This window comes from Puntigrus tetrazona, unplaced genomic scaffold (genome assembly GCF_018831695.1).
Source record: "Puntigrus tetrazona isolate hp1 unplaced genomic scaffold, ASM1883169v1 S000000621, whole genome shotgun sequence".
Lineage (NCBI taxonomy): Eukaryota > Metazoa > Chordata > Actinopteri > Cypriniformes > Cyprinidae > Puntigrus > Puntigrus tetrazona.
In genome coordinates, this window is record NW_025048251.1 from 54,743 (window position 1) to 80,665 (window position 25,923).

The 25,923-nt window shown below is 35.3% G+C and overlaps 1 protein-coding gene across 1 annotated transcript; it reads left to right on the top strand.

The window, feature by feature from the left end:
* The first annotated feature begins 71 nt into the window (after positions 1-71).
* Positions 72-19,502, top strand: LOC122334673 (otoferlin-like). Its single transcript, XM_043232681.1, has 5 exons — positions 72-452; positions 3,037-3,095; positions 12,959-13,047; positions 17,616-17,715; positions 19,294-19,502. The coding sequence occupies exons 1-5, from the start codon at positions 374-376 to the stop codon at positions 19,492-19,494; spliced, it is 528 nt and encodes a 175-aa protein (XP_043088616.1). The 5' UTR covers positions 72-373; the 3' UTR covers positions 19,495-19,502.
* The last annotated feature ends 6,421 nt before the right edge of the window (positions 19,503-25,923 follow it).

Below are 25,923 nucleotides of genomic sequence, written 5' to 3' on the forward strand. Positions count from 1 at the left end.
AGTTTTGACTGACTGCGGCTGCCCCCTGCTGGCGTCATCCGTCATCACATTGCGCTCGTGCGGAGCCGCGAGGCGCGTCGCAGAGTGAAAGAGCGTCCGAGCGGATCTGACGAGTGTACTACATGTGCGCATAGTAAAGCGAGAGAAAACGAAAGCTCTTTAATTATTAATTACTCTTTTCATGTTATTGCGCACAGAGGATGCTGCCTGTACCATAAGAGGATTTTTACGGTTTTTATGTGGCGCATAAAGGCAGTTAGGACATGATTTTATAAGAAGTTATGCAGCGTTGTTCAAGATAGATCCGCGAGCTCTGTGATGTAACATTTTTATTCTGTTTCAGCCTTTTGATTTTTCTTCATTTGAAGTTGAAATGGCTTTAGTAGTGTACCTGAAGACTGTCACGGAGCTTCGTGGAAAGGGGGACCGCATCGCTAAAGTCACTTTCAGAGGTATAGAGCAATCATTTTAATTTCCAGTGATTTTTTTAGTATGTGTGCATATGAATATTAGGTATCTCGTGTTATACACATTCATGTGTAATATTTCTTCAATTTTATATAACCTGTATCATGCACTGGTGTTGTGACTTGAGGCTCTGGTGAAAAGTTAGAAATCCAGTTATTCGGAATCTGCATGTCTTTATCAAAGAACATCGAACATATTTAATATCGCTTTAAATGACTGGAAGATAGATAGTAAGCGTTACTGCCTCATACACGCGCGTGAGCTGCTTTCACTGTATGTGTAACTATAGGCTCTCTCAGTTTTCACTGCAGTACTGTTTAATTAATTGTTCATTTCAAGCAATGCGTTTTAATCAAACGGACAGCTCAGTAAGCTACTGGGATTCTTTTAAAAATACTGTAGTCAAGGTCGCCAGAAGTATTGAAGCTGAATAAAGTTGTGAATTCTGATTGTTTTATATCATTACATCTTGTCTTATGAGGCTTGCCTCAGCAATTAATTAATTAAATGTGGATTTAAAGGTTTTTTTTCTTCTGTTTCTGTCCTCTCTTTCTTTCTATATATATATATATATATATATATATATATATATATATATATATATATATATATATATATATATATATATATATATATTTCAGCACCTTGGACAGTTGCTCAGTGTTCATCTGACACAATTATGTTTTTCATAAAATCCTCTCTATGTAAGTTTGTAAAGGAGAGGGGTTGGGAGACAAATACAGCCAGAGATATGTGTCGAGTTTTATGTGTTTCTAGCATATAAAAGATAAATTACAGAATCGCCTTAGTTAAATGGAGCAGAAATGAGCTAGGACAAACAACATTTTATTGCTAATAAAAAAAAAGGAGAATGGAGTAAACATCTTCAATTATTAATAGGAATCTTCCTACAGAAGGATGTTTTGAGAGAATTGATGTGGAATATGACGGTCTGCTTTTTATGTAATTTGATTGAGACGCTTCAAATAGAAGTCATTTTGATGCATGGTCTTGTTGTACATTTCCCACCCACTTTCTGGCAATGACTATCAGCTCTCCCGCCACCCTTTCCTTCCTTCAGCAGCCCCAGTGTGCAATGATCTAGGCTGTCTGGAGCGGAAGGGCTCTACTGAGCTGTGTCCTGTTTCTCTGCGGGTTGCATAACTTCGATTAAGTACCAACGAGCGGATCTGAGAAGGATGAAAATCTCAATAAAAATGTTGCATCAAAGTTATAAAATTATGGAATGTATGAAAATATTGGCTTTCAGACTTTCAGATTTGATTATGCTGAAATTTGAAAAAGTCCTTGTGAAGACTGTACATCTTTGAAAATACTGTTCTCGATTGTTCTGTTGCTTCACAGGTTGCACATACATTTTTATTAAGTCGTTGTCTAGTTTATGCATATTATATGAGCTTTTATCCATATCTCCTTGTTACTCTCTCCGAGGTGTTTTTAAATCTAGGTTGCGAGCCTTGTGATTTTGCCCTCAGTTCTCTCGTTATTAAGACATCTGTACTGCATAATTCACAAACTCTTCCTCATCATGCTTTTATCATTTCTTGTTTTTTTATTATGACTTTGAAGTTAGAAAAAATGCTCACCAGCTCAGCGTTTTGTGATCTACAGCTCTGTGTACGGAGGGTAGATGTAAATGTTACCTGGGGAAAAGGCTCCTATGAACAACAGCAAGCAGCAGTGAGTTTGAGATGAGATGATGCTTGTTTCTCTGAGACTAAGAGAATTTTATTGTATGTTTTTTGAGATTACATAACATATAACTTATTTTATATTTCATAATTCAGACTAATTATATTATTTAAGAGCTCTTTTTACACGATCTGTATCAGTGAAAACAGAATCAAGACAATGGACAATGGTATGATTGCATAAATCTATAATAGCAACACAAATCAATATGTGGTAAATTTGCTTTATAAAAATTGATGGCTGGGAAGATAATAAGAACAGGCAGCATTGTATTGAATTGTATTGTGTGCGTTTATTTTAGTGTCAGGGCCTAAGTAATGATTGTTTATGTATTTATCATTCTTAAATATATCTTCCAGTGTGCTTTAGCTAAGAAAAAAGAAATTAATTGCTCGCGTGTAATATCTCTTGTGTTCAAGGGTTTCTGTAGGCTTGTGTATATGTGCATGAGTCGGTGTGTTAATGTATTTATTGACAGTTCTTATTTGCACACACTGACAGCACTGTTCTGTATTAGACAGGTCTCTTTGGTTTCTTCTTCTTGCTTTCATTAATATCTATACCTTACTCGTTTCACACTTCACCGTTTTAATGTGTTGCAGTTTTATGATAATGGCAGCACTCTGCTTCTCTGTTGCCAAAACACGTCAGGATTGTGATGACCTGTGGTCTTCCTCTCATGCATCTTAATTTAATCCCAAATCCAATCTGAGCCGCGCACTCCAACACAGTTTTACTTGTTAAGATTTATAATATTTTACATTCCAGTCTTTATCATATTGCATAATGTTTCCTATATATAGCTTTGATGATATGCTCCATATTGACCTTTAACTTAGTTTTTTTTCCATGCAGGTCTCTCCTTCTTCTCTCGGGTGCTGGAAAACTGCGAGGATGAAGCTCGGTTTGAGCAGGTCAGTATTCGCCTGTGCTATAACTCAATAACGTTCAAGCGTGACACTAACACTGTCGACCTCAGAGCAGCGAAACGTATATACGCTCCGAATTTGATTTCTCTCTTCCAAAGAGAGGATGGGGTGAAGGAATCACTCGAGGAATCAGCCCGCTCAACCGTGACCAAACACATTGCATTTAGCCCCACTGAATCCTATTAATGCTGTTTGCACAGACCCTCAGGCAGGCGACGCAGCAGTATGAAGTGGCAATAAGCTTGTGGATAAACCAGCTGAATTTCTATTAGGCTAATACAGCTTGTTGAACGATGGCTTTTTTACTCTGAAATGTCCCTGCAGGTCTAAGTCTCATACTTAGATTTGATAGTTTTCGTTGCTCTCGTGCCATAATGTCCCCCCACAAGTATTTTCTGATCTTGTACCAATTTTTATTTGCATTAAAAATAACTTGCTAGTTTAGTCTTGCTTTTTTTATGCACTTGTATATCCTAATAGTAGGCTGAAATTCAATTATGTTTTGCTGTCGGTTGTGATGGGGACTCCCACACCACTGTTAGCATCGTCTCACCTTTGTGATTGTTGTTTTTTTTTTTCCAGTGCTGCAAACAGCAAGTGTATAAAAATGCTCTTGGGATTCTATTTAAAAATCAAGTGCTGCTTCTTTTTTGCTGATTGGTCTTTTGTCTATGTTAATAGAGATGGCGGAGTTCCTACTGTGTGTACAGTAAGATAAGAAAGAGAGAGTAATCCATTGCGAGTAAAACAATAAGCAGAACAAAAATAATAATAATTTGAGATTATCTAAATATGGAAGAATGACATTTTTTCTGCTAAGCGGGCTAGGAAGCATAATTAGCTTTTATATAGCTTCCATGTATGCCCCCATGACCTTTTTGGTTGAACTCCGTCCTCTTCATTTCCTTTTAATCTCTCACTCATAGTTTTGTGGTAATAGTTTAATCATTACTGGGTGGTTGGAGAAGGCTGTTACACACTTCAGATCTACTGAACCCACTCTCCACTTACAGTACGATTACATCACAGATTTCATACAGCTTAGACAACACTAGTACTGTAGGAAATGCAATCGCTCTCTCTTTTATCCCTGTTTCTATATTCTCTTTTATTTAAAAGCATGTTTGTGTTTAGCACCAGCATTGTTTTTTCCATTCAGGTTTTTAGCATGATCAGGTTTCATGTTCGTCAGAAGTAAAGTGGCTTTTAATGTACCTAACACTGACATTTACTAAAAGCAGGGCACTAACAGAGAGAAGAGATGTTTGTGTTAATTTTCTATTGATCATGACAGTTTTTTTTATCATTTGAGTATCACTGACGATCAAACAGCAGTATAACTGGGCATGTATTCAGACACACTGTGCATCTGAGCACGGTTTGCATTGCTGATACAGAATATCTACATGCCAGCTTCCAGATTAGTTTGCTGCATCTGCACAACATAAAACCAACAAACAAGATGGTTTTTTTTTCATAATTCCTTCAGTAAACCAAGAACTAAAACAATACAGACAGTTTGAAAACTCCTCAAGGTGTATCTAAATTCCCATACTTTCGTAGTATACCACCATCTACTGATGTAACATTATAATTTTTGCTTGCTTTATGGCAAATATGCACATTTGTACATAGGTCATAAAGGATAATTCCTAAGAATGAAAATTGTCAGAATTTTCTCTCATGCCATATTCTATCTGTAAGTCTATTGCTTAATGCAATGTTTTTTGTACATTTTGATGCATTATGGTTTTATAGACTTAATATTAGGACAGCAGTCTCAGGTTTCGAATTGAATTCGCCCTACATCTCTGTTAACATACTTTTTTTTATTTTTAAATGTTGCTTCCCTCATTGTATCCCACCTCTTGTGTTCTCACAGTACAACCAAATACAGCTAAATTTTAATCCTTTTTATCTAATCCTGCTATGTGCAGCTGAGTACACCTTTCAGGGCTCCTGCCAGCTGTACTCATTGTACACTCTCAAATAGACTATTCATTTGAATAAGAATGGACCCAGATATTGTTTATGCATGAGCAATTTTTTATTTTATCTTCAACAAGCTCACAGACACTGGCAAAGACAAAACACACATAATTTGTACATAATTTAACCAGATATGTTTTGTTCTCATAGTAAAATGCTGCATTTTCTCCACACGATCTTTGGTTCCTTTTTATGTAATACAAATAACATCTAAACACTTCTCAATGCTGTGTGGCTTATTATTGCAGTGCTGGGGCACACTGCTTTAGGCCTGTAACCTGATGTTGTCTGTGATGGACAGACAAGGTTCAAAGCAGACGGTTTGCTACAGCTATGTACGAAATTGCCCTCCTTTACATCAGCTCTGCAGGAGTGCCTGTCTTTAAAACATTGATTTTATCTGCAGGAGTCCAGTAAGAAACTCTGTTGTTAACGACAGCTGATGTGAACGGTTGGCACTCGCACTGTTTAAGGCTTTTCTTGTGGTGGATGAAACTTCAGTGGGTAGAATATCTTGTTTAGAGGCGTACAGATTCTATTGCCTGTATTTCAGCAGTTTAATAGCAAATATATAAAAGAAAAAGAGTTTGACTGATAAAGAAAGATTTTGCTGAATCCTTTGAGGCAGCTAATTTCTTCTGGGAGATATTCTGGACATGAACTTCTGTACTATTTATATTCCAACATACATGGAACTGATTTGACCTGGTAGATGGTATAAACATTCCATGTAGATTTGATTTAAAAATAAATGTGTTGTTTTCAGAGAAAGTTTTTTATGTTAATAGTTAATATTTATTCAAGCATCTTTAAAATGAGAGGAGGAACATGTTTCTGTTTTTTGTTTTGAAGAAAGTGTACTTGAACTTGAGTAATGGGGCTGTGGGAGTGCATAAAACAATAAATGTTGGGAAACACTATATACCAGGAAAATATGGGCCTTGTGAAATACATTTTCTATGAATGCTAATGAGTGAATTCTTGAAGTGATAAACAAAGGTAATAAAAGTATGTTTTAAAAAAAAAAAAAAAAAAAAAGAATGCTTGTCCATAAATGCTAAAATGTGTATGCAAAAGATCATAAAGACCACCGCTGCTCTTTGTATTAATGCATGCATATGCATTTAAGGATGTACACATGTAAAGACTGACAGAACAACCCCCCCACCCCCACCTTATTACTCCTCATGCATTAAACTGTATAATCAAACACTCTCTGTTGGAGCTTGTTATTGCTGAAACATGCAAGGCTAGCCCCCACTAGTTCATGTCCATCACTAAACTTCGGCTACGCTTTTCACACTGCATCAGTGTCTCAGTGAAGAAATAAGAGTTGGTTTCTCATTATACTTATGGGGAATTGTCTCATCATGACCAGCAGATCTCATCTAATATGATTGTTCTCCCAAATGGCCCAATGAAGCACCAAATTGCACCAATCTCACTCTTTTGTCAGTCTAATTGTTTCTGTTCAGCTTTCCAGCAGTTTTAAACAACATGCTTCTCGCTGACATTTCTCTAAAATGTGAATTCTTGACCTTTCACATTAGACGCTGTGTTTTTAATTTGAAGAGCGAACACATGTTGTTCAGAGAAACGATAATCCTTCAGTTCAGATCACTAATGAAAAGGGGGCAAATTAATTTGTTGTCCACCTGTGAACTGAATTTACTGAGTGATTCTCAGTGGGTTCTGAAATAAGCTTATTTCTTTCCTGTGCCACATGTGCACATGCATGGTTAGTTGCATTTTAATTATTTATTTGCTTTAGCATTTCTCTGGTATCCGTGATCTAAGCACAACAAATTTTGTGCACCAGTTGAGAACCATTGATGTACAATAAACAAACAAAATTTAGTTGAAAAACAGGTTAACATTTATCACGTAACTCCCTTATTGCCGTGAAGCACACAATCTGCATACTTGCACGCTACAGTGCTGCTGGCTTCTGGTAGTCTAACGTTACTGCCCCCTGTCTTTAGAATTCATAAAACAACATACAGGCATGTGATGCATGTTTCTCATGATGCTTCAGAGATTTGATGGCAAAGAAAAAGATTTGAGCTTGCTGTGACTCAGAAGTGAGCGAGGTCACCTAGAGAAGTCTGCAGAGGGTGAGATGTTTGAGTTGCTGCTGGAGAAATCACACACTGTGAGGCCATATGGTGTAGAAAGGGAAGAGCGCAGAAGTAATGGCCACATTAAAGCATTTCAGATTACTGCGGTAAATCAAAACAATCTGTTTTTAATAAGCTTAATTAGCTGAAATGTTCCTGGGAGTTGGCAGCACACTGGGATTCTAAAATAGGAAGTGCTTTAACTTGCTGTATTAATGTCAGGAAGCGTCTTCGTGTGGCAGTATGAAATATTACACAGGTTGGAAGATAAATCTGAGCATAAGAGCTGAGAAATTAAGCCCAGGTAACTAAAATTGCAAGAAGAAGCGGCTAAACCATATAGTATAGAAAGAGACAGATAAACATGTAGGAGAGGAGGAGAAGGAAAAGTGGAAGGGCAAGCGAAAGCGAAAAAGAAAAACACCAGGGGGCTTGACTGAGCAGGCTGATTAGAGATGCGGTTTGATGTTAGGACCAGTGCACATTTTGTACCTAATAGTGGGGCATTGATTTTGCTGAAGTAGTTGGGTTTTCATGCATCTTTCTATTATCTAAATCACAGACAAAAAGAAAGAGAAGAAGTGCGGGGGAGGGAGATGTGGCATGTCAAAGCGTGTGATCCTTTGCCATTGAATAATTCACTCTCCGTGCATTTAAATGGTGAGTTTCTTAGAGCTGAATTGCAAACTCAAATCACCTCATGTCTTCATCACTGGAGCAGAGAGCTCTTCTATTCACTGCTTATGTAAGAGAGCCATTGGTGGGAGAAAATTAATGCAAATAAGTAAAATATGACTGAGGTTGAAGATAAAATCAGGGTGCATGTTTTATATTGACATTGTTTGTGTTATTATTCAAAGCTCAAAGGGAGGTCTTTGCAATTTGATCAATCATTCATATTTAATGTTTATATTAACTACTCCTGACTTGGTTCTAGTGTAGTCTCAGAACTTCAGTTGTCTCGTCTGACCTACTTATATATAATTGTTTGGATTAATGGTATAGTGACTGCCCAAAGCAAAAACAAAGGTTCCAAAAGAGTTTTTACAATGATGCAATGAAAGACAAGAGCCTTTTTGGGACTTTTCAGTGAACAGTTTGTAAAATAACCATTTTTTAGTCTGAAGAATAATGAAAAAATGTAAAGGACCTTTTCCCACCACCTTTGTGAAAGTCTCCATGGATGTTAAATGTTTATCATGGAACAACTGATAAAGAACTTTAATTTTTATTAGTGTAGTAATGCTTTAGCATGATAGAGATCATTTAATATATTGTCACTATAATGTATTTTTTATTACATGATTCTATGAACTGCTGCAAATATAAAATTATCAAGTAATCATAATTGTTTTGTTTTTTTTTTTTTGTTGTTTTTTTTTTATAAATGTTTTACTACCTGTACATTATCCCCTACAGATTTATTATGAATGCAATATAAACACTGCCTGAGGTTAAGAATGATGAGGAAAGATTAAGAATGAACTGTTATCTCCAGTGAAATAGAATCCAGTAAAACAAGACACTGAGCTCAAAGCTTCTGGCTCCAGGATGGGCAGATATGTTTTTTAATTGACATAAAAATGCTTCAAACTGGATTGTTCCATAACCTGTCCGGAACAGTATTTTTATTTTTTATGTAGGTTTTATGTACAAACTATATAAGTGATTAAAATCTTCTTATCATAAAAATGATAATAATCTGCTTCCATTTATAACATTGGAATTTTATACACATTGCAGTCATTTTGTTAATTATCTAATCATACGTAAACATCTAAACATCATTTCACAAGCAAATTTGCATAATTAAAACCTTTTTGATGGTATATTAAATATGAAGTTTATAATTCTTACCATATTTCCTGTTTTAACCATGAATATAAATGGTGGTGAAGCTTATGCTTAGAACGTAATGTGAGAGAATGTGTCATGCTATTTTTGTCCAATTAATTTTTATTTCCTGGGTTAATTAGTCATGGTGGGGAACTGTGAGCTAGCGGTACATCTTTGTGTTGATGAATGCAGCCTTCTTACAAATGCTGTTACAAAAATATCTCTGAGCTGCAGATCATTTTTTTAATCAGTAGCCTTATCATCCACAAAGATAATTCAGTAATATCACTCATCTGATTTGCATCTTTGGGCACAGTCACTGTAATTCCTTCTATTCTGTTCTCTTCATAGCCGGCAGCATTTGTGAGGGTATTATTAATTATTGTAAAGGGTTTGTTGCAATTTGATACAAATTTGTTGGAATAACTTATACTGGCTTCAAAGTGAATTATCACACAATATTTTGATTGTTTATTTCAATATTTAGCCATCTAACATATATTGTGATTCTGACTGAAGGCAATATGTCAACAGTTATTTTCAAGCTATGTTCTGTAAAAATGGCTGATGACTTTACATCATACTTAACAAACATAAATGCTACAAAATGAGATTTGCTGAAGATTACATGTAACGGTTATTAAATGATTCATATTTTTAAAGACAAACTGTTAATTACTGTTATATTTTGCATAACTATTCATTTCTAATTGTGCCGAGCTTTTAAATATGATTAAATATCTCTGGTATGCTCGTGTGATAACGATTGGGATTTGTTTGAAGCATATGACTTTATGCAGCTTGTATACATATTTTTTTATACTTGGATTTTTTTAGATCCACAGGGAGCATGAAGCAGGTTAAAGAGATGACCCCTACCTCAACTCTATTTTCTTAATTTTTGCCAATACTCTCAGAACCGCCTCTTACCTCAAGCTTTCTAATAAACGTACTAAAGGCCAAATGTACACAAGAGATTTTAGAGATGAGCGAGTTTAAAATAAGCCCTCACTGCCAGCTATTCCTTTCTCACTAATGAGCATCACCATCTCCTATTGTTTATTCTTCTTCATATTTTACACTGGGAGTGAATATAGATGCTGCAGTGGAGCTGAGGGATTTGAGGGGAAAATCCTCATTGTGCTTGGCTGGACTTTACCCCTTGGGTATTGGGCTCAGACCATGAAGCTAAGCAAAGCGCACAATTCCTGCATTATTCCATCAGCGGCTCCTCCTGTAGATTTAGCATATAGACCTATGCTGCAGTCTGTGCAGCTGCTCGAGCGAGAATGGAGACGGTTTGAGACATCTAGTAAATCTCATACACATACTCCCTTTAGCCTTTCGTGTTTGACATGACTTCACAGTTTCCATACATGCAACATGATTCCCCCCGTGTTTCCGCTTTATAAAATGTTCAGTTGTAGTCCTGTGTTTGTATCTGGTACACATCTCTCGCTCTCTAGTGCGAATCATGTCTCTCATCGCATTAACTGCTCATACTGTGATGAGTACCCATAATGTTCAAATAGAAAAATGATCCTAATGGGTTTGGAATTAAAGACTGTGGGTGTCCTGTTGATAGAAGTTCACTTTTGTTTGTGTATTTTGGTGTGTGTGTGTGTGTGTGTGTGTGTGTGTGTGTGGGTGTGTGTGGGGTTGATAACAGCATTCCATCATCAACAACCAAACTCAACAAATATTTTTTTTTTCATTAAGTTTCATTTAGATTCTTAAATACTTTATTTCCTTGTGTAAGCCTCATTTGCATAGCTCATTGACAACAAGCTGTTGTAAAATTGCAATTTTCCCTTTTTTTGGTTGAAAGTTACTGTATTTGTGTTTTTATGCACGGCTGGATGTAATTCTCCTTTTAACGCAATATTTCTGCACACGCAGTGAAGTTTCATCTATAGTCAAGGTGCCATCTAAACCAGGAGTTCAATTTTAGATACAAAATTATCACCCAATTGCCCTGGTTCATCTAAACCATTTCTGTATACTGATGTAACCAGTGGCCTTATTATGTTGTATTTCCTTTCATATTTGCTCCCTTGCTATTTGTTACAGGATTACTGTATGTTTACTTTTTAAAAAGAAAAGGAAATTGTCATTGAACCTACTGCAGACTTGTTTTTCCCTAGTTTTGAAAAACCTCACTAAAATGTAAGCACGTAAAATATTAGTTTTGAATTTTTTCTTAGTTGGAAGTATTAAGGTCATTTAAAGTGCCTCTGTTACGAGTCATGAAATGTTCACATTTTGGTTTTGGGAGTCCCAAACAACAAGTTAACGTGAATGCAAGGTTAAAAAAACACTTTAATTTTCTTAAAATATGCTTTTATTTTTAACTTATTTGTTCAGTGACTCCCAATCGATTCATTCAACAATTATTTTTCTAAACACATTTGGTGATTGGTTGATTTCATTTAAGGCAGTGTTTGTGAGCTTTTAATGTTCCGAAAGTGCCACCTAGTGGAAAAGAATGAATATGCATTTTCATTCAGACCAAAGCAAAAATCACATGAGAGTCAATATGCTAATATTTCATGTTGACATCACCATTTAAAAAAAAACGTCTAATTTCAATGATTCAAAGTCAACTCTTTCTTTTGAGAGACAATAACTTTATACACGGTGCACTTCCAGATTTAACATCTTTGCATTATGTTTTCATTCACTTAGAGCTGTGTTACACACTGCATGGAAGGTAATTAAAAAATTAATTATAGGGGCACTTTAAAATTAATGAATTTATTCAGCAAGGATCCATTTAACTGATCTAAAGTGAAAGACATTTATAATGTTGAAAAATTATTTTGAACTTTATGATTGAACTCCTTATGAATTACATATTGTTTATTTAAAATGTTAATTACGTGTCAAATTTGTGATGAAATTATGTTCTGTAGACATATAGCTATTTCACATATTATATGTTTACTCCATACTAGAAAAAGAGAAACAACTGTGTGTTCCACAAACACGTCGTTATCACTTCTTCAATTTTTCAAGACTTAATTTGCCTGTCGAATGCAGCTGTCACTCTGTAAATAATCCAGCTTTGTGTTCAAAACAGGGTTAAATAGAAGTGTCAACCGCATTCACCTGCAAGTGGCCTCTGTGACTTTATTAACCTCACAACAACAAATCTCATTTCCCTAGTCAGAGCATCCTGGCCAGTCTCTGCACTGAATTATTTGGCAAGAAACACTGTGGTCCCACGGCCTGGCAGCGGAGTACCGCTGTTCTCCATAATCGCAGTGAAACAGAACGCCTCAGCAGCCCTCAGGGCAGCCCGTTTGTCTGTATAGATCAGTGTGCCAGATGGGAGTCCATGTTGTGGGATCTAATGCATCATCCCACTGTTAAGAGCCCTAGCAGCAGAAAAGACTCCTGCAGTGTCATAGATTGCAACAATTAGCTTAAAAGGGAACGCAAGTGGGTCATCTTTCAGTATCCTATATAATATTCACACTGAAGTCCACTGATGTTATTTAGATTGAAGCTTGGTAGGGAAAAACAGATACATTAAATTATGTTCCTTATAGATGCCTGTTGTTTAAAACAGCATAACATTTCACATTTGCAACTTTGTATCTCTTTCTGAATCGTAAACAAGCATGGCACAGTATTGATAACATTCAGATGCTGAATCCCTGTTGTGTTATTAATGATTTCCTGCAGATCAGTTCATTTTTAATTCAGATTTGGGTTTTATTGGAATTCCATTAAGGATTCAGATAATTAGCTTGTTTTGGTTGATATAATAAGAAATTAGAGCCAAACAGTGTGGTATGGCACTAGAGCTCTTTTTATTCCAATATAATGTGGATAATTAGCATGGAAAGCTTATAGTCTGTTTATAGACTGAACAGATTGATTTTAGTTTGGTTTGTTTTCCAGGCATTCCGTTGGCCAATTGGGAGTCAAGTGGACGGCGACGAGATGCTGGAGATTCAAGTGTTTAATTATAGCAAAGTCTTCACTAACAGGTATGGGAATTCAATAATTTGATCAGCTAAAAAGGATTTATTGACACATACCTCTATAGATTTGAGGGTATATGTTTAGAAAATGCAATCTAATTGACGTGTACAAGAATTATTGTAGTCCTAAATCTGAACAAGGTGTTGAGTGAAGCAAGGCTATAAACAAAACCTAAAATACATTTACTTAATTCAAGTAATTAACATTAATGGCATCGACCTGTGGTCTCCAAATAAACTCCAGCAACACAGCACAGTTTATTTAAATATTCTCTTAGACAAACAAAGTCTTGTTTGTTTTGCACCAATTCTTTTTATTTCCATCTGACCATACAGGATCTCATAACTCATAATTACTGAACTCTTTTGTAATGCTGGTTTTCATAATCATTCTGTTTTGATGGTTCATTTGCAGTGTTGACAATTTGAGGTATTTTGAGATATTATTACACATGACAAATAGAAGGGCGAGAGCCACATTTGACATGACGCAATTCTTACCGAATGTTTTTAGATTTTATAAATAATTTATAAATAATGAGTGGAATGTTTTCCTTCGGGTTTATAAATAATAAGATGTTTTAATATTAATGTTTTATTATTATTTTTTATTAGTTTTCTTTATAATTTACACTTTATGAAATATTACGAATGAGAGATCATGCACAGGATAGAGATGCATAGCTTCTGTTACGGTATTTTCTAGAAGCATGATGGAATGCAGTACACTGTTTTTTTCTGTTCTTGTACCTGTCAGTATTCACTTTTAAGCTTCCCCTCAGTGCTGCGGTGTGTTTCCATCCACTGTCTTCCTCTAGAGGTGGTGGATAGACTGACAGTCATTATTAGCTGTTCCTCACTGAATGACGTGCAAATTCTGTGTCCTGAAGAGTGTGACACTCCTGCTGATGCAGGCGTCAGTGTGTGTACACGTGTGCGGGTGTATATATGGTTAACGTCCTGCCGTTTCACAAGAACACGTCAGATTCTTGATTGAGCTGAGATGTTAGGTTTCAGTGGCGTTAAGAGATTCTCTCTTACTCTTGCTGGTGAGTGAGTCTGATGTCTGTTCCAATCTAAGTCAGTTCCATTTCAACCTGCATCTGTGTGACTAAGTAAATCAACAGCTGCCAGTAGAAAAATCTACCATGGCTATAAAGTTAATTTAATTATGGTGTGCAATTAATGGTCAGCGCTGTGTTTTGTGTTATCAGAAGCATTGTTTTGAGTTCACAGACAACTATTGTGATCTGAATGACACCTGTGAATAGATCACAATGTATAAGAACAGCTTCTGCTGAATAATTCACATACCACCGTGACATATGTTTACCACGCAGCTCATTAGCTATTTGTTTGTTATTTACAGATGTAATTTCTATCCATGATATGCATTACGTACTGTAGCTGACCGTATCGACACACACCATGTGATATCCTGAGCTTTGCAAGCTCAGCAGATCGGGACAAAACACCAGGTGTGAGACCGTTGTGTAGCTCAGAAACTCTATCTTCTTTATGCAAGACTTTAAGGTTATACATTAGAGATGAAGATTTGCTATCCTTAAGAAGATTCATTCTACATTGCTTTTGTTATTTCACGACCAACTGACCACCAGGTGGTGTCCTGCAATTCAGATCAATATGAGACAAAATCGAATAACTCAAAGAGACAGTAAAATGTTACAAAAGACACAAAAGTTTTTGTGCCTTATAAAAAAAAAAAATCTGAAAAATCACATTTGCAATACTTGAGTATCACATTAGCCTATAAGAATGATTTCTGAGGGATCATGTAACAATGAAGACTGAAGTAATGTCTGCTGAAATACCATGTTGATCAAGGGAAGGCAAAGAGAGGCATTCAAAGATGAGGAACGTTTAAGTGTCTTACAGAACCCCCAAAAGTATGTGCAGCTTGTAAATAGTCACTGTGTTTTAAAAAGTAGTATGAGTTAGTTAAGAAGTAAGTTCGAGTCCAATGTAATGTAGCGTTTTATGTCAGTGGACGTATATCAGAAGTTGGGCTGCATTCGCTGATATAACTGGAAGAGAGAGCTGTGCAGGAGAGAGCACTCCTGCTCTATAATAGGATCTGCTGCTGATGGCAACTATAGTGAAATATGCAGAAAACGTCAAATTCTGTCTCCGACATGGGCACTCATTATATTACTCGCTAATAAAGTAAAAACTGCTTGGCACTTCCTTGGTATTACATTCATACATCCCTGCTTTGAATTCTTTCTTCTCAGTTTTGATAGGTGAAAAGGCTCATTGCCCTTCTCGGTGTTCTTTTTCTCTTCTAGCTTATTTGAACAATGCTTGAAACGTGATATTACGAACACATAGTGTGTCTGTTTGCCTCTTTAAAATGAATCGCTTGATGTATTCCCCATTTATTAGTCGCTTTGGATAAAAGTGCCTGCTAAATGTATAAATGTTAAAATTTTAATGCCAGTGGTGGTTATTTCCCTCATAATAGCAATAAAGCTAATATTATAAACAATAAAGCAGTAAAAAGAAGCCAAAACTTGTTATGGTTAACATTTAGAACACAGATCAGATCACAGATAATCAGAAATCAACTTGACTGTGTCATTTAAGACTAAATTTGTTTTAGTATATTGTAGGAAATTAATTTGGTAGTTAAGTAATACTGGTAGCCCATGTGCATCTGTGCTTTTGATACATGGCCTTTACATGGTTTTACATGACCTTTACATGACTGCAAATTAATAGATATTTTAGCTTTTAGCTATTCATTTGTGAACCGTCACAGAATTAGTCAAAGGCTTGTGAATTCTCCAGTTCTGACCTCTTCAACAAAAGTCTAGCGACTTGACAAGGCAGGACGCAGTAAATTATGGAGCAGATGAAAGTCAATTGTCTGTTGTTTGTTCAGAGGATCAATAATGTATGTGGGGTCTTTAGAAAAGTTGATCGGGAGCCAGAACCTGATCCAGGATCAGTGAATTATTCACCCGTGGGTGCATGCGGTTCACTGACAGTCACAAAGCCATTATTTCACCACTGAACTGTCACATATCAATCACAATGGTCGTTTTTTCTTTATCGAGGCCCTGTGGATGAACAATGGTGCTGAGTGTGTTCTTTCACATCCGAATACAGCTGCAGCTCAGAGGCAGGTGCTAAAACTGTTAGCAGTTTAAATGGATTGATGTGTTTTCTCATCAAATTGACTCACTGACTACATGGATAGACCTGCTTGTCTTTCTCTTGCTGACAGTGATGCAGTAATAGACAAGAGAGTGTGTAGGCTAACTACATGTGGCATTTAATTGGTCAGTCCAGAGGGTCTGATTGCTTTTCTTTACTGCCACGCACTTTTCTTACAGAGAGTTGAATTAACAATCAGAACAAAGACACATCACTATCCCCCATGTGTTTGTTGATCTTCTTATGTCTTAATTGTTTGCTTCTAAATTCACGACAGACATTGTTGTAACATAAAAGCATGTTTTTTTGTGCTGCTGGGACTAAGAATGATTGCACTTTTTGTTGTAATGTAGAAATTAATCTAGTCTAAATGTCTATAGATTTATAGAATGTCCACAGTGTACAGTACTGATTAAACAATAAAGAATCTATAGAATAATGTTATTTTTTCAACAGTACAGACAAATAACTAATATTTTTCCAATAATTTTTATGTGTTATGCTGTTAAAGGCTGTTTCCTAACTAAAAATAATCAAGTAATGCTTTTTAGAAAAAAGGAAATCTTGTGAAGTTCATGGATATCAGTAGTCTCATAAAAGCTGTTTTGCCTGAAAGCTATTTTCTGTTTTGAACTAATTAATACTTCTTAAAAACAGTCACAACAGTACTTACTTTTAAATTGTTACAAAGGGTTTTCTTAAATAAAAGGTGATATATTTAACTTTCTATTTATCAAAAAAGTCTGGAGAAATGTGTTACATTTTCCACAAAATATTAAACTGCACAACCATCTACAATTGTGAAGCAAAACTTTCTTAAGCATAAAGGATAAAACCTTTGCTTTTGTCATCACAGTAATAAATTAAGTTTTAAAATATCAGAGAAAAGGCAAAGTTGTTTTAAAAAGAAAAGTTTGAATTTTTTTTCTTTATATTCTTGATCTTCTTTATATTCTGAAATCTTAGACTTTAAGCGATAGTATAATTAATCATCACTGACTGTAAGTAGTGAGCAGTAGTAGTAAATGTATAAAAAATATCGTCAAAAGATATCAAAAGATATCGTCTTTAAAGTTCATGATATTTGTCTCAGCTTTACACTTCAGTTATTTTAATTCTAGAGTCTGTTTTGTGTGTGTATGTGTGTGTGTGTGTGTGTGTGTGTGTGTGTGTGTGTGTATGCATGCATGAATGTGTAAGTGTTTCACAGTGTTGCTATTTTCATTCTCTTTGTAGTTGTCACAGTGTATTTTCTCACTGTGACCAAACCACCCTTATAAGTTCAGTGCACATTGGGCCAAACCAAAGTGAGTGAAGGGATGTATTAAATTGTTACATTTATTAAATTTTTTTGTGTGTGTGTGTGTGTGTGTGTGTGTGTGTGTGTGTGTTTGCAGGTTAATTGGCACTTTCCGCATGGTTCTGCAGAAGGTGGTGGAGGAGGGTCACTTGGAGGTGTCTGACACTCTTATTGATGACAATAACACAGCCATACGGGTGAGACTTGAAGATCGCAGGCAGTGTGTGTGTATGTGTGTTTATGTTCTGGTCTGACAGATCAGAAATGCTCTTTTTATATAACACACCCACTGACAAAAACATCCATTCACATATTTCACCACAGGGTCTGGGTTTGCAAAACTTGCACAAAAAAAATTGTTGTCATGGTTACATGTCTACACGGAGGCTATAAGGGACTATTCAGTTTTATTTCTCTCTCTCTGTGATATCCACCATCAGCTCTATGAAAAGATATATTGGTTTAGGGAGGTGTTATATTAAACTTTTTTCTACATTAATCCTCCTTTGTTGATCTGCTGCATTTTCAGCTATGATAATGAACAGTGGCTTGTCCTAAGTCATGTTTTGTTTTGCTTAAGGCGATACATTCATTCATTTTCCAGTATAATGAATAGAAGCTTCCTGAAACTAAATTAAAACATTGTGAATAGGAAAACAAACATTTTCAAAAATGAGAGGAGCCATATTCGAGCACATGTTCTTTTCAGACATTTATCCTTCATTTTTATCCCTTACTCTACTCGGAGCAATACTTACACTATTGTAACATTTTTTTTCTTTTGAGATGATACCTCAAGAAAGCTTTAAATTTGTTTGGTTAATTAAAGAAGGGGTATCTAAGGTTATATCTAAGTAAAGTTGAAGCAGACCTCAGGTTCCCCCCCTTTGTTTGACATGCCCTTGGGAGAAGTGACCATCAGGCGGTTCACAGGGATAAGTTGGACAGAGGCTAAATTGTTCCTTGTTCCTTCTAATGAGTTTGTAAACATGAGAAGGAAAGGGTAACTGATGCTGACAGACTGATACTGGCACATGGGTTAGCATGACCCTAACCCTAACACTTAACTCTAACACCTAACCCTAAACCTTATCAGTCTACCTTTTTGTTTGGCTTTGTCAGGATTAAACAAGTGTCCTTATTGCTTGTGAAACCTGTGAACTAGTGTTTATTTTGTCATCTATTTCAGTTTTTTACAGAACTTAAATTTGTGTGTATATATATATATATATATATATATATATATATATATATATATATATATATATATATATATATATATATATTTAGCACTGCTGAATGATTGATCATGATTAATTACATTCAAAAGTTTTTTACATAATATATTTATATACTGTGTATTTTATTATGTATATATAAATGTAAAAACATGCATGTATATAAGAAAAATATTTATTTATATATTTTTAATTTTTATATTTAAATGTTTCTTTATACATTAAAATATTTATATAGAATTTAAAACATAAGAATATGAATATATAAACGTATGCAAATGTTTTTAATATATACTGTATGTGTGTGTATTTATATATACAAAATATACATATATAATGTACAAAACATTTTATTTTGAACGTAAATAATCACAATTAATTATTTAGCGGCACTAATTATATAATATTATATTATTATTATATATTCAGTAGTCTTGAAAACAAGAAAAAAGATTAAAATAAAGATTAAAAAAACATGTACTGGCTGTATTAATTATTTATTTTTCAGCTATTTATTTTATTTATTTTGTATTTCAGACAAGTATTTCCATAGAGATCAAATATCAAACCATGGATGGGAGTGTGAAGGTATGGAGCGATGGTGAATTCCTTGATATTCCAGATGACTGTGATGGAACTTTCCAGTTTGAGACAGAGAGTTTACTTTCTGGACGCAGCCAGAGCTCCGGGACATCACCCGGACGATCTATCCACGGCATTCCCACATTTCGCAAGTAAGTGTTTCGTCTTATCCAGCCACAGTTAACACAGTCATCCTCAGTATGCAGTGGCACAGATAACTACCTGATGATAATAGTGATGAAGAAGATAATGAGGAGAAATTAGATTAAGTAATAGTGCAGTAATCTAACCAAACACATACATTTGCTCATCCTATTAACAAATAATCTTATTAGCACATCTTTTCACCGTGCTGACATTTTTGCTGAATAATGAAGCCAAGGATGACTGGAATGCGTGGGATGTATTGATTTCCACTAAGCCTTCCGTTCTCCACAGGTCCTCTGATCTATAAATTCTAACCATACACAGACACAAAGCGTACTCCATCATGGTTTGTGCGTGGGCATCATTAGTGTTTCTGTATGGATATGTTTAAATACTGATGCATATGGATGATTACTGCTGAAAAATCTATATTAGGAAAGTTGTTTAAAGTTAATCCGAGGTAAATTAAAGCAGACTCAAGAGGTATGTAGGTGGTTTTAGTTGGTTTGAAAGCCCTGTTTCATTTAGATCTTGTATTTGATTTTGGGAATTAGTGAGTATTCAACCAATAAATCGTATTTTCATTGCGATTCTGGAAAACAAGCATTCTTTCTGTTTTATATTGATGTTGTCTTTAGAAAGTGTTTTAGGAGAGCTGTTCGTCTGTTCTGATTACCGTTGCTGCTTACTCTGTTTTTATTAATTATTTCAAGTAAATCTCCATGAAGACAATCTATTTAATTTTAACTTCAAATTATTGTGACTTCTTCACGCTTGATAACGTAAAGTGATGCTCCTAGTTTGATTCATTTTATATCTGCTATCTGTTGATGTTGCCTCTGGATATGGGCCTTATCTTCATGCAGGAAACGTCTTGTTACAGAGCCATAAAGCAACTTTAGCACGTATTATTTAACTGAGTACATGAGAAGAGACAAGAAATTGTTCAGGTCTGAGTAAAAAATAGCTCATTATTCATTGCATAGTTGGTATAGATGATAGGCTGCTAAGTCAGACAAACACACACAACACACATGAGAAACATAAATTACTGTTCTTAAATACTTTTGCACACAAGCAAGCAAGGAATGTATATGAACATATTTTCTGTTCCTGAGTGAGCACACAAACACTGTCTTCATGCTTTATGGATGACTTTGCGCTCACAAGGTTTTTCAAAGACCTTGAGACTTTTTGCAAAGACTTAGAGCCTATGTTTTTTTTTTCAGTTTTCTTCCTAGTTATGAACGCATAATATAATTTTAGGAATCTGGCTTTACTACTATTTTGCATTTCTTACAGCAATCAGCGTCTTTTTCCACTAAGAATTAATATTAATCACAAAATGTGTGTCTGTGTAACAGCCTGAACAGTTATCTTTAGAAATTTCATTTAGACACTTTAAAAGTTATTGTAACTCTTTTATAATGTTTATTGTGATATTAAATACTAAATATTAAAGAGAATGACACTTTTTAGGTTACTTGACATTGACACTTTTTTATAATATATCCTCTGTTCTCACTTGAACCTCATTCCTGGGGCTGTTTCATTATTGATTACAAGTCTTAGTTGTATATTTTTTTGTTTTTTGGAGTTTCTCTATGAAGAAAGTGTATGTGTGTGTGTGTGTCTGTTGTAAAGCGGGACCCAGTGGGACACGTGTGAAGCTTCTGATCTGAAGTAACTGCTAGTCCTCTCTAATGACTAGACCTCTCTCTCATCTCTTTCCTCTCTCCCATCTTTCTGCTTTATCTCTTTCTAGCTTTCCTCTTTTACTCTCGTTTCTTTCCCTATGGAATCATGAGTCTGCCTACTTGAACTTGCACTGAAACTGTGCTTTCCCACACTCTGATATTCTGTATGTAACATTTCAATGTCCATGGACCATTGCAGGAAATAGTATGCCCAGAAAATAAAATAAAAAAACATTTAATTATTCGAAAGAAACACTGATGGTGTTTTTTTTATTTTACGCATCTGGCAATGCATCTTGTGAAATGCAGGATGGCTCCTGACCAATATCTGTATTGAACTAGGTATGTGGCTTGTATCCAAGGCTAGATTTAAATGGCTGAGATGGATTTCCATTACGACTGAACATGTAAATGTGTGATGTGTCTAAAGTCTTAAATTTAAAAAAGGTTTTGTTCTTTTCTTTCTACATGTTATTTGAAAGAGCTCCACAAAAGCACCTGCATCATTGAACCAGCGTGATAAAGGTTTTGATGCCTGGACCATCCAGCTTTTATCAGCCTTTGTGTGGCAACATCATTATCATATAGAGGATATTGCATGTTTATCCTCAGCATTAGAACAGGTGCTTTCATGTTTAGTAAAAGCGAAATTACCGACCTGCTGGGGAAAGAGTTTAATCTGGCCTAAGATGGTTTTATTAGTGACTCAGCCTGGCCCAGTTATTTTTAATGGCTTTACAGGAGTTTTTTTCAGCTATCTGGCTAAATAGCAAAACCTAATGCTAGCTTGAAGACCAGCTAAACTGGCATAAATCATCTAACCACCTTAGATTGGTTGAAAGCAGGAGCGTTATTCTCTTGAGCTTGGTACCTCGAAGGCGATAGCTTACAGTCAAATGAAACTTTACTGAACAAAGGGATTTGCACAGGGATGTTTGTCACTTTAGAGCTGTTGCATTCCTCTAGCGACTCAGTTCGCTGTCTTTGTTGAAGTTTAACGTTAAACTCCATTGTTTTGTTCTTCTCTTCCCTTGCATAAAACTGTCACTTTGAACCCCCTCATAAACTTCAGAAAGTAGGGCACAAAAGCTCAAAGGCGCTCATTGTTTAATAATTCATCACATTAATGAAACAGAACTGTGAACTGTTCATTTACACATTGCTGCAAATGCGAAAAATGACGAAAAATACAAAGGAGGCTCCATATTAACACAAACACTTCAGTGTATTCATGTCTCTGCTGAATAGTGTTTAAACTGTCTAATTGTTTAAAATTGAAAAGCTGATGTATCTATATTTATAAAGAAGGGAAAAATAATCATATTACACAAACTTTGTTCTGATTACTGATTTGACAAAAAATGTGGTTTGAGTTTCAGTTTTAGCTTAGTTTATGTGGCTAGAGAAACTAGCCTCAGACACCAAGGTCTTCAAGCGCTTGAGCGATACATAATTCATATGCTGCTTTATACTTTTAATGTATCCCATTTATCTCTGTTTACATTTTTATGCATGTATTGATGTCATGGTTGAGGAATGGCCTGTGATATACTCTGAGACTTGCATTGATGTGAATGATCTTCTGTATTTTTGAGTATCGGTGCCATTTTCTTGCCAAATAAAGGTTAGCTATAGTCTCAAGCCTGGTTAAGATGGTATTTAACTGGTTTAGTTGCAATGTTTTGTTTATTACAGCACATATACACGATCACACTGCACACTACAATTCAAAAGTTTTGGGGAGGGGTTATTTTTGGAGGACATTAACTTTAACACTATTTTAGAAAGGATGCATTAAATTGATCAAAAGTGAAAGTTAAGGCATTTAGGTAACACTTTATTTTGATAGTCCACTTTAGACATTCTACTAACAGTTAATGGGCTAACTTGCAACTACATGTAAACTAGCACTCATTACAGAATTGTTGTAGTGTCTACATAACAATTTCTAACACTTTTTGGCTCCATAACATACAACATACTGACTATGAGAAGTATATGTCAACTTATTCTACTAACTCAAAGCTAACCTATCTGTCTAGTCTGAGAGTTAGTAGACATGGAAGTTGCAAAATTAATCAGAATTAGTTGACATGTAGTTACAAAGTGACTTATAGTTAGTAGAATGTCTAAAGTCAACTATCAAAATAAAGTATAACCAAAAATTTATCATGTTAAACAGCACAACTGTTTTCAACATTGATGATGATAAAAAAATGAATGGGCATATTAGAATGAATTATGAAGGATCATGTATCAGTGATGTTTTAATTGCTATTCCACCACAGGAATAAATTACATTTAAACATTAAAATAGAAAAAGAATTATTTTGAATTCATAATAATTTCATAACATTACTGTTTTACTGTATTTTTATCAAATAATCTAAGCCCTTGTGAGCATAAGAGACTTTTGAATGATCATTTATGGCCAGTCTTACTCAAGCTTTTTATGTAGTCTTGACATTCTACAGTATGCCACATTTGAGGATTTTAATATATTTATTTTATTTGTTCTCATATTCCATAAGGTGCGAATGCCTCTAGCAAATACAAATGGAAGTGGCTTTCTACATTTCTCTCCCAGGTGTCAAGTTCTCTCCTTTCACATTGTGTTGACAGTTGCTGTATTGTTTGTATTATGTTACAGGTACAGGTCATAATTCTTAAATAGGGTTTAGAATAATTGGTTTTGGATCCGTGGCTTTTTGTTCATACCAGTTTAGCATCTTCACACATAATATCTAAAATGTCACTTGAGCTCTACCCCACACAGTAAATTATATACAAAGGTCACTTTTTAATAATCCTGGGCAGGGGAATACAGTCTTTATTAAAGTAGGATTGCCGTATTGCAGAGGTTTCACAACATAAGATGGTCCAGTCAATATAGATAAACTGGAAATAAATATAATAAAATAAAATAAAAGTGCAGCATTTGGCATTACATGAGTCTGAAGGAATTAAATGTCTCAAGGTCTTCATTGATTGACACTGTTCACCCATGTCCTTCTCACCATAGGCATAAAAAATAGTGTCTGCTCCATTGTGTGCAGCTCAGAGCGCAATGTGAGACTTCGGCTCTGTTCTCTGTAGCAGTGCTGTCTATCAGACTGATGATTTGCTGAGCATCCTACAGTATGTAGACTAAGCGAGTTAGTGCTGAATGTCTGGCCTACATACAGTACTCAAAAGTAGCTCCAGTAAATCCCAAAGACCAGCAGAACTGTTTGTGTTATCAAAGTCATATCTGTGGGTTGCCTGTTTCCTCTTGACTGCTGAACTGCAGCCTTTGATTAAACAGAGCTGGTCTCATCACGCTCTGAAAATCATCTAATTAGTGTTAGGTTACCTTATCATGTCTAGATACAGTCCAGTCTTTTCTTCTTGATTTTGTTCGCTCTAATCATAGGTAATGTTCTAGTGAAAGTCCAAACATAGTCTGAAGTGTTTTAATGTATATTTTAGTTTTTGTGGCACGCCAAGAGGACAAGTTGACGTTAATAGCTTTTACAGTATGTCCATTTTTTTACATTACAAATTAATGTGATAACCATGCATATTTTAATTACTTTTTATTAATACACAATTTTCTCCCTGATAAACATTATTAGATGTATATGACAGTAATTTTAATTTTATTTAACATAGGTAATTATATCAGACACATCTGTGAGAGAGTGAGAGTGAGTGAATGTGGGTGTGTATCCTGTCTATGTGTGTGTGTGTGTGTGTGTGTGTGTGAGGTCACGTACTCTCCTGTTACTTTTCACTCATACCTGGTCATCATCTCAGGTTCTCCTTTATTGCGGACGTCCCGTTTAGTCTGAAAGTGTCTCTCTGTGTGTTTTGCTTGGATATGGGCTAACAACTGAAAATGGACATATAGTACACTAGTGAGGAATACCTAATTTTTTGCCCTGAGTTGCTCAGCACACATTTCTCTGTTGGTTAGTTTTTGCTGCTTGTCAGTCCCTGGTGAGTATCCTGTATATGTAAGTTAGTTTGTTCCACTTTGTTATTTAAAAAAAAACTGTGTTAAACTAAACAGTTTAATCAGTGAGTATCAGGTTCTGTTGATAAGCAAAAACTGATATTCTCTGATTTCTATACTCTGATCTCATATTAACACTTCATAGCTGTGACTGCATATGTATTTTAGAGGGGTGTTTTACTCATGAATAGGTGACTTTTAAGATGTTAATTGCTAGAAGAAAAAAAAATGAAAGTTTAAAAAGTGAGCTCGAAGACTTTCTCTTCAGTGTCACTCTGAGCAGTGATTCAAAGAAAGAAGTTTTTAGTGAGTGTGCTTTCATCTTAAGACTGAGATACAAAAAAAACTATATTACAGAATAATGTTTAAAATTAAAAAAAGTATCTGCATTTGCCTAAGCATTCCTAGCTTGACAGACAATGTCCTATTATTTAGTGATTTACATAATACATCCAAAAAATCAGTGTGATCTTGATACATTTTCACTCTGTTTAAAATGAAGAGACAAAACGATCTGGAATTCTTTCATCTTGTCCTGAGAAAGTATCTATATCCACAGATCACAGCTAATTGGACAATTGTGCCCATCTTGTTGAATAATTAAGGACCGTTATTTGTCCAGCAGGCCTGTGACATCATCAGGCCTTTGTAGGTGAGACTGATATCTAATCACCATAATATCAGTGCAGAGTTATTGGACACCACCAGGGCTATTGTGAGTGGGGTCTCACTGTTGAAACGAGTGTC